At 49.4% G+C, this 9,773-nt stretch overlaps 1 protein-coding gene across 1 annotated transcript; it reads left to right on the top strand.

Annotated features, from left to right (window-relative positions):
- Positions 1 to 3,291: 3,291 nt before the first annotated feature.
- Positions 3,292 to 5,252, top strand: JUN (Jun proto-oncogene, AP-1 transcription factor subunit). Its single transcript, XM_054488470.2, has one exon. The coding sequence runs from the start codon at positions 3,495 to 3,497 to the stop codon at positions 4,497 to 4,499; it is 1,005 nt and encodes a 334-aa protein (XP_054344445.1). The 5' UTR covers positions 3,292 to 3,494; the 3' UTR covers positions 4,500 to 5,252.
- The last annotated feature ends 4,521 nt before the right edge of the window (positions 5,253 to 9,773 follow it).

The raw sequence follows: 9,773 nt of genomic DNA on the forward strand, positions 1-9,773 counted from the left end.
ACACACAGAACCTTAGGCAAAAGATATATATTTATACAAAGTCCTAAGTCTTGAAATTTCTAAATACAGGAGCTCTGAACGGAGTTACAGTCGGAGGATCAGGCAAGAAAATTTCTTCTCTGCCACAAGCGCTATTTCCTCTGTAGATAACTAATACTCCACAAGAAAGTTTGCCAGAGTAGAGAAAACACAAAGGAATGTAACACAGACCTGAGGTCAATTTCCAGCTGCCTGTGTGACCTCAACAAAGATACTTAACCTCTCTGGGCCTATTTCCTCACATGTTAAATCTGGATAATAATATATGTCTCTCAAGACGGTTGTGGGAAGAAAACAGCGTATTTAAATTGCTTAGGAGAATGCCTGGCAGATAATAAGTGTTTTATAAATGAAACTGATTTTTATTACTGTTATTAAAAAATATTTAGAACACCAACTCCCGGATTACAACAGAAAATGATTCAGGGCAACAGACAGAGGAGAATGTTCTCTCCTTGAGGAAGTAACTGGATCTTGTCATCACTGTGTACCTACCCCACCCCCTCCCCAGCTCAGTGCCTGGCTCACAGTAGGCTTTCAGTTACCCTCTGCAGATCAGTGAAAGCTAGGCGAGTGCCCGGAGTGAAGAAAAGTTGGCAGGTTTCCCACTGATACCAGCTGCTGTTGGTTTCTGAACACTCAAAGCCGCAAATACCTTAGGGCTGGGGGCAATGAACCCAAGGCTGAATTCCAAGTTCAGAAGCAGCGAAGTCTGAATTTAGAACCTAGGAACTTAAACTGCTGCAGGTCCAACTTCAAGCCCCAGTTCTAGACAGAGGCTTGGGAAAGAGCTGACTTCTAACCCGGTTCCCCCTCTCCTCCTCCCCTCGACGCTTCTCACAGGAAAGTACACCTGGTCCTGCCAAATCGCACTCTTATATCCTGGCATCCTATCCAGGCTCTGTGAGGATGGAAACTGCGAGGCAGGGGAGGGAAGCGGGCTGTTTGGCCACCACCTCCCTAGTGCTGCAGGCGACCCTGTCACACTAACTCCTGGCAGCCCAGTGAGGTGGACGGCACCGGCCCCACCTGCAGATGAGGGAAATGAAGCTCGGAGGAATTCCGTGATTTGCTTGCTTCACACTGTGGCAGCCTGGCCACGAAAGAACGAGGATTCCCGACTTCGGGATTCTTTCCACCACACACTTTCGTCCCTAAGGGGTGGGGGGCGGGGGGAGGATAAAATAACAACCGCGGAAAAGGAACCACTTACATGTGTCTAGCGCTTCCTAGAGGCTACCCAGGATATGGGCCCACCACCCGGCCGGGAGTGCAGAGATTTGAAGTCCAGGTTCTACCCTGGGCTCCGAGTACTACTGCGTGACTTTATGCGAGTGTCCGCCGCCTTCTGGGCTTGTTTTCCCGGAAGCAACTTGGCGCTGATGGAGTGTGTGTGTGTGTGTGTATGCGCGCGCGCGTTATGTTGTGCGTGTTGTGTTAAGCGTGTGCGTGTTGTCCGGGGGCGGGAGGGGGAGTAGACTAACGCTGGGGTTCCCCGAGTTTCGGATCGCCTACACGCTTGTTCCCATCTGGACCCTGTTACCCACTAATTGCGCCCACTATAAAAACTGCCCCTCCGAGGCAAAGCTGTGAACCCCCGCGCCCTTTCCCCCACGGTCCCGGAGGATGAAGTGGGGTGCAACGGAGACTCAGCTGAGCGTCCAGTTTCGGGCAATACAAATCTCTCGGCTTCTAGGAGCAGCCAGACGACCCCGCGGACCGTCGCTCCTGAACTTGACCGAGATGCAAACTTCGGCGCGTTCTCAACGTGGGGGGCCGACTCTCGGGGGACCGCCCCCAAACTTAAGCCCCCTTAGGCTCGCCCCCAACTGGGACTTCACAGAGCCACCTTAAGGGCGGTACTCCCGCCCCCGGAAGTGCGGGGGGGTGGCAGCGTACTCGGATTCTCAGCCTCCAGCCCCGCGCGGCCGCCGGTGGATGACTTCGGGCCCCACAAGTGGGGAAACAATAACCACCCCTCGCCCGCACCCCTGGCCCAAAACAACTGGCCAGGTTCCCCGGCCTCCCGGGTCCCTGCATCCCCCGCGTCCCCTGCATCCCAGTCCGCAGCCGTGAACTTGAGCCCCCTCCGTCAGAGGTTGCGAGCGTCCGCCCGCTCGCGGCAGCCACCGTCACTAGACAGTCAAACCCCAAGACGTCAGCCCACAATGCACCGGGCGGGCCGGGAAAAACGGCCCGGGGAGGGGACCGGGGAAGAGAGGGCCGAGAGGCGTGCGGCATGGGGGAGGGTAGGAGAAAGAAGGGCCCGACTGTAGGAGGGCAGCGGAGCATTACCTCATCCCGTGAGCCTCCGCGGGCCCAGAGAAGAATCTTCTAGGGTGGAGTCTCCATGGTGACGGGCGGGCCCGCCCCCCTGAGAGCGACGCGAGCCAATGGAAAGGCCTTGGGGTGACATCATGGGCTATTTTTAGGGGTTGACTGGTAGCAGATAAGTGTTGAGCTCGGGCTGGATAAGGGCTCAGAGTTGCACTGAGTGCGGCTGAAGCAGCGAGGCGGGAGTGGAGGTGCGCGGACTCAGGCAGACAGACAGACACAGCCAGCCAGCCAGGACGGCAGTATAGTCCGAACTGCAAATCTTATTTTCTTTTCCACCTTCTCTCTAACTGCCCAGAGCTAGCGCCTGTGGCTCCCGGGCTGGTGTTTCGAGGAGCGCCCAGAGAGCCTGGTCACCAGCCGCCCCCGGGAGGAGAGCCCTGCTGCCCAGGCGCTGTTGACAGCGGCGGAAAGCAGCGATACCCACGCGCCCGCCAGGGGAAGTCGGCGAGCGGCTGCAGCAGCAAAGAACTTTCCCGGCCGGGAGGACCGGAGACAAGTGGCACAGAGTCCCGGAGCGAACTTTTGCAAGCCTTTCCTGCGTCTTAGGCTTCTCTGCGGCGGTAAAGACCAGAAGGCGGCGGAGAGCCACGCAAGAGAAGGACGTGCGCTCAGCTTCGCTCGCACCGGTTGCTGAACTTGGGCGAGCGCGAGCCGAGGCTGCCGGGCGCCCCCTCCCCCTCGCAGCGGAGGAGGGGACAAGTCGTCGGAGTCCGGGCGGCCGAGACCCGCCGCCGGCCGGCCACTGCAGGGTCCGCACTGATCCGCGCCGCGGGGAGAGCCGCTGCTCTGGGAAGCGAGTTCGCCCGTGGACTCCGAGGAACCGCTGCGCCCGAAGAGCGCTCAGTGAGTGACCGCGACTTTTCAAAGCCGGGTAGCGCGCGCGAGTCGACAAGTAAGAGTGCGGGAGGCATCTTAATTAACCCTGCGCTCCCTGGAGCGAGCTGGTGAGGAGGGCGCAGCGGGGACGACAGCCAGCGGGTGCGTGCGCTCTTAGAGAAACTTTCCCTGTCAAAGGCCCCGGGGGGCGCGGGTGTCCCCCGCTTGCCAGAGCCCTGTTGCGGCCCCGAAACTTGTGCGCGCAGCCCAAACTAACCTCACGTGAAGTGAAAGACTGTTCTATGACTGCAAAGATGGAAACGACCTTCTATGACGATGCCCTCAACGCCTCGTTCCTCCCGTCCGAGAGCGGACCTTATGGCTACAGTAACCCCAAGATCCTGAAACAGAGCATGACCCTGAACCTGGCCGACCCAGTGGGGAGCCTGAAGCCGCACCTCCGTGCGAAGAACTCGGACCTCCTCACCTCGCCCGACGTGGGGCTGCTCAAGCTGGCGTCGCCCGAGCTGGAGCGCCTGATAATCCAGTCCAGCAACGGGCACATCACCACCACGCCGACCCCCACCCAGTTCCTGTGCCCCAAGAACGTGACAGACGAGCAGGAGGGCTTCGCCGAGGGCTTCGTGCGCGCCCTGGCCGAACTGCACAGCCAGAACACGCTGCCCAGCGTCACGTCGGCGGCGCAGCCGGTCAACGGGGCGGGCATGGTGGCTCCCGCGGTAGCCTCGGTGGCAGGGGGCAGCGGCAGCGGCGGCTTCAGCGCCAGCCTGCACAGCGAGCCGCCGGTCTACGCCAACCTCAGCAACTTCAACCCAGGCGCGCTGAGCAGCGGCGGCGGGGCGCCCTCCTACGGCGCGGCCGGCCTGGCCTTTCCCGCGCAACCCCAGCAGCAGCAGCAGCCGCCGCAGCCGCCGCACCACCTGCCCCAGCAGATGCCCGTGCAGCACCCGCGGCTGCAGGCCCTGAAGGAGGAGCCTCAGACAGTGCCCGAGATGCCGGGCGAGACACCGCCCCTGTCCCCCATCGACATGGAGTCCCAGGAGCGGATCAAGGCGGAGAGGAAGCGCATGAGGAACCGCATCGCTGCCTCCAAGTGCCGAAAAAGGAAGCTGGAGAGAATCGCCCGGCTGGAGGAAAAAGTGAAAACCTTGAAAGCTCAGAACTCGGAGCTGGCGTCCACGGCCAACATGCTCAGGGAACAGGTGGCACAGCTTAAACAGAAAGTCATGAACCACGTTAACAGTGGGTGCCAACTCATGCTAACGCAGCAGTTGCAAACATTTTGAAGAGAGACCGTCGGGGGCTGAGGGGCAACGGAGAAAAATAACACAGAGAAACAGACTTGAGAACTTGACAAGTTGCGACGGAGAGAAAAAAGAAGTGTCCGAGAACTAAAGCCAAGGGTATCCAAGTTGGACTGGGTTGCGTCCTGACGGCGCCCCCAGTGTGCACGAGTGGGAAGGACTTGGCGCGCCCTCCCTTGGCGTGGAGCCAGGGAGCGGCCGCCTGCGGGCTGCCCCGCTTTGCGGACGGGCTGTCCCCGCGCGAACGGAACGTTGGACTTTTCGTTAACATTGACCAAGAACTGCATGGACCTAACATTCGATCTCATTCAGTATTAAAGGGGGGAGGGGGAGGGGGTTACAAACTGCAATAGAGACTGTAGATTGCTTCTGTAGTACTCCTTAAGAACACAAAGCGGGGGGGAGGGTTGGGGAGGGGCGGCAGGAGGGAGGTTTGTGAGAGCGAGGCTGAGCCTACAGATGAACTCTTTCTGGCCTGCCTTCGTTAACTGTGTATGTACATATATATATTTTTTAATTTGATGAAAGCTGATTACTGTCAATAAACAGCTTCATGCCTTTGTAAGTTATTTCTTGTTTGTTTGTTTGGGTATCCTGCCCAGTGTTGTCTGTAAATAAGAGATTTGGAGCACTCTGAGTTTACCATTTGTAATAAAGTATATAATTTTTTTATGTTTTGTTTCTGAAAATTCCAGAAAGGATATTTAAGAAAACACAATAAACTATTGGAAAGTACTCCCCTAACCTCTTTTCTGCATCATCTGTAGATACTAGCTATCTAGGTGGAGTTGAAAGAGTTAAGAATGTCAATTAAAATCACTCTCAGTGCTTCTTACTATTAAGCAGTAAAAACTGTTCTCTATTAGACTTTAGAAATAAATGTACCTGATGTACCTGATGCTATGGTCAGGTTATACTCCTCTTGCCCCAGCTATCTATATGGAATTGCTTACCAAAGGATAGTTCGATGTTTCAGGAGGCTGGAGGAAGAGGGGTTGCAGTGGAGAGGGACAGCCCACTGGGAAGTCAAACATTTCAAAGTTTGGGATTGTATCAAGTGGCATGTGCTGTGACCATTTATAATGTTAGTAGAAATTTAACAATAGGTGCTTATTCTCAAAGCAGGAATTGGTGGCAGATTTTACAAAAGATGTATCCTTCCAATTTGGAATCTTCTCTTTGACAATTCCTAGATAAAAAGATGGCCTTTGCTTATGAATATTTATAACAGCATTCTTGTCACAATAAATGTATTCAAATACCAATAACAGATCTTGAATTGCTTCCCTTTACTACTTTTTTCTTCCCAAGTTATATACCGAAGTTTTTATTTTTAGTTGCTGAGGTTAACATTGCTGCAATCTGAAGTGACTTGAAAATTAAGAAGGCAAAGAATTTAGGAAGAGTCAGACTAGAAGTTGTGATCTGAATGAAAGTCTCCCAATTTCATTAATTCTCTCCCTCTTTCTCCATCTCTATCTCTCTCTCTACTACCACCCCTCACCCCCAAATAAACCCCTATGCCTATGGAAAATAACAGTTTAGCATTTTGGATCTGTCTATAGTTTATTTCTTAATTTGTTTCTAAAATAATCGACCTTGTTTAAATATAGAATCAGTCTCAAAAGATAGTAATCTAATACTATGGCAAAGATTCACAAGAGAAGACATGAACACTAACTCAATGGTTACATGCGTAGATCAAACCTCAGCTCTGGGGAAATGGGAAACTTAAATTCTGCCTACAGATATAACTTAGGAGATCAACAAGGCAGTGCTCAACAAGGGAACAATTTTTTGCTTGGTTGCTTTTCATCCCGAGAGCCAGTGTGATTATCAGGCAGCAAAAGCAATTTGATATCCAGGAATATTTCACAAACCACTAATTGAGTCAGGGCTGTTTGCTCATTAGCAGTGTTCTAGTACCCAGTAGGTCTGGGAGTGCTAATATCCTGCCTGTGGCTGTAAATCCAAATACACAAAGAGTTTCTCCTTAGGAGTATATCTAGGAGTGGAAGAGATTGGACAGGCTTGTTAGCTTCGGATATACTCTCCTTTGTAATAACACTTCTTGAACAAAGGGTTACTGGGAGCAGAGCCCAGTTTGCCAAACTGAATTTGCCAGTGTCAGCAACCCGGAAGGTGAGATGATTTTGACCATATGTAGAAATAGCAGAGGGACAATAAAGCATTTTGGGGTGGGGCTCTGTGGAAGCTAAACAAGAGCCAACTAGAAAAAATAAGCAGGCTGGGGAATTAATTACCTGCAAAGGTAGACTAAGCCCAGACAACAGTACAGCACAGAAAAGCCACACCACTCCCCAGTTTGCTTTAGATTTCAGTGTTTAAAAAAAAAAAAAAGTCTGAAACTCAGGCCTATCCCCATGCTTGATTGTTTCAATTAACATTCTAAATGTATATTCTTGAAATTCTAACCATTCTAACCAAAAGGGGTGGAAAAAAATAATTGTGGTAGAGGAAATTAACCCATGATCTCTGGTAAATTTTGGAGACAAAAGATTAACTGCTTATAAACACTTAATGGTTAAGTTTATTATGGGCCTTCAATGAGTTAATCTTTAGGTAACACTAATAGTTGGAGAAGATGAAGCTGGTGACACATAGTCATTAATCCTCTTAATTTGTTTTACACATATATATATGTTACATATATAAAATAATTCAATCAGGGACATTTAACCCTCTGTGTCTATCAGGACAGAGGGTTCATGAACTCAATGAAAATGCCCAGAAAGTTGTGCTTGTGTGTCTGTACACACTCTTCTGAGGAGAGAGATTTTTGCTTTTATTTGACCCTCCCAGAGTTCTGTGACTCAAAAAAAAGGGTTAATAAACCATGAACTGACCAGCTACACGCCCACTATCAGAAACATATCTCTGTATGGATCTAAATCCCATGCTCTTTCACCCCTTCATGTTTCTGCTTGCACGTATTTGCGTGGAATAACTTTCCTTCTAGTTCAACTGATAAATCCTACCCATTCTTCAAGTCTTGGCGTAAGTGACATCTTCTCTGTAAAGCTTCCCTTGGTAACTCCATCTTCAAAAGGAATGAATAATTCCCTAGTGAGCAAGATAACATTTTATCAAAAATCCTATGATAGCACATACAAAAATGTATTATGAACCTCTGTGTCTCCTGGTCAGAACCCTATCCTCTTCATCAATGGACTCCCAAACTTTTAATATAGCATCTGGCATATAGTAGATGTTCATAAAATAAATGTTTGAAGACTGAACGAACAAGTGAGCTCAAACCGTCCTCCAACATAATTCCAAGTCTTAGTTTCTTCTAGTAAATATACTTCATTCACTTCCAGGTGCATAACTCATGATGGATCAACCCTCAAAGTCAACCTGGCCAACCCTCAAGTTCTAAAGCCCAGTTCTTAGTGAGTGTTCTTAAAAGAATTAAGCTGCTAGCACATTCATACATCCAGCCACACAGAGTGTCCCTTCCTGACTCCACTAATTCAAGTGAACATCTTCTTACATTAAATGGGTCTGCCTGAGACATTAGTTTTGAAGGTGGAAATGGAGCATTATGTGTGTCCTTGGGCAGGCACAAAAACAGTTCCAGATGTGTCTTCATTTAAAACAACCAGCTTTATTGGTAATGACAGAGGGGACTTTCTGTTAGTAAAATTAGACATATTTTAGGGGTCCAGAAGTTAGTACCCAATGTTTGCTTGCTGAGACAGGAATCATGCTAATCCATCTATTCCTCCATGTCATTTCATTACTAGAGAAGTGCATTCATGAACCAAGGAAAGAGACCATGACTTTTGGTTTGATTGCCCCTTTCCTCCTCCACCCACCTCTATGGTGGTCAAGTAGGATCTCATAGAAGAGGCGAAGAGGGTTAGAAGCTGGGATGGCCCCAGAATGTAAAACTATTCTTTCCTAACTCTGGAACCTAACTTTGAGTTGTTTGGTTTTTGACTTTTGAACATCACAAAGCACGGCATTCCTCTGGTCCTGAGTCTCTTTGAGGCCCTGTGCTTGTCTGTGGGGATTCAATGATGAGCAAAATATAATCCCTATTCTCAAGGAACTCACATTCTGGTAGAGTGGAATGTGGAGATGAAATAGAAACTATTCTAAAGGCACAAGATATATGCTATAAGAAAAAGGTGCCAGATGGGAGCAGAAGGAGGCATTATTAGAAAATGCTTTATGGGAGAAGTGACATTTGAGCTGATCCAGTGGGCCTTACCAGGCGGAAAAGATTAGAAAGAAACTTGTGTGCAAAGGCAGAGAAGTATGAGAAAACGTCTTGTGTTTAAGGACCTGAAAGCTGCTTAGAGAAGCTGGGAAGAAAGGTGTGAGAAGAAAACTGAAGGGAGAAGAGGCAGGGAAGTTGAAGGCTTGGGTTGAGATTTAATATCCATTCCATGTTATCCTATAGGTGATGGAGAAAGCAGGTGAATTTGAAACAGAGTGGGGACATAATACCCTCAGCTTGAGAATGATTCATGCTGGCAACAGTTTGGAGGATGGATTGGCGAAGAAGAAGCTAGGTAAGGGGTGAAATACCAAAGATAGGTTTTTAGTTTTATTTAGAATGACTGTGGTATTTAAAGTAGTCTTACAGTTGGGGGAGAAATGGGAAGAAGATGGCTTGGTCCAGGCTACATCATGCCACTTTTCTTCTTATGTAACTTTCTGACGAGTTAGGCCTAAGGAGGGATATCAGGAGATTTACTTTCCTCTTATGCTACTTGTTCCATACTTACATTTTCCTCTCCATTGGGTCCATTTGATACCTGAAGAAAATCATCTTACAAAATGGTCTAGAGCCCACCTGTTCAGAGTCAGGAAGCTCAAATAAACAGATGTGAATGAAAGAGACCTACAGCTGTGTAGGCCAGGCCTTCCAAGGTTATAGCACAGAACTGGTCCTCACTGCTGCAAGACCAAATCTGACTTTATCTGGCCACCTAGAACTGATTAAGCTCAATGAGGCTAGTTGACCCAAACTTTATAAACTCTTTGATGTGTAAACAAATTATGATGAGAGAACTGATAATAACATTTTACATTCCCATAGCACTCATTTTCTACCACAAGTAATATTGAAATCCTATTTTGTGCCAGAAACCAGGAACACGGAAGAGTGAAAGCAACAGGATGACTTCCCTCATGGAGTTTCTCATCTAGCTAAGAGAAATAGTAAATCAACACACAAGGCCAGGTACGGTGGCTCACACCTGTAATCCCAGCATTTTGGGAGGC

Source organism: Pongo pygmaeus, chromosome 1, assembly GCF_028885625.2.
Source record: "Pongo pygmaeus isolate AG05252 chromosome 1, NHGRI_mPonPyg2-v2.0_pri, whole genome shotgun sequence".
NCBI classification, from domain to species: Eukaryota; Metazoa; Chordata; class Mammalia; order Primates; family Hominidae; genus Pongo; species Pongo pygmaeus.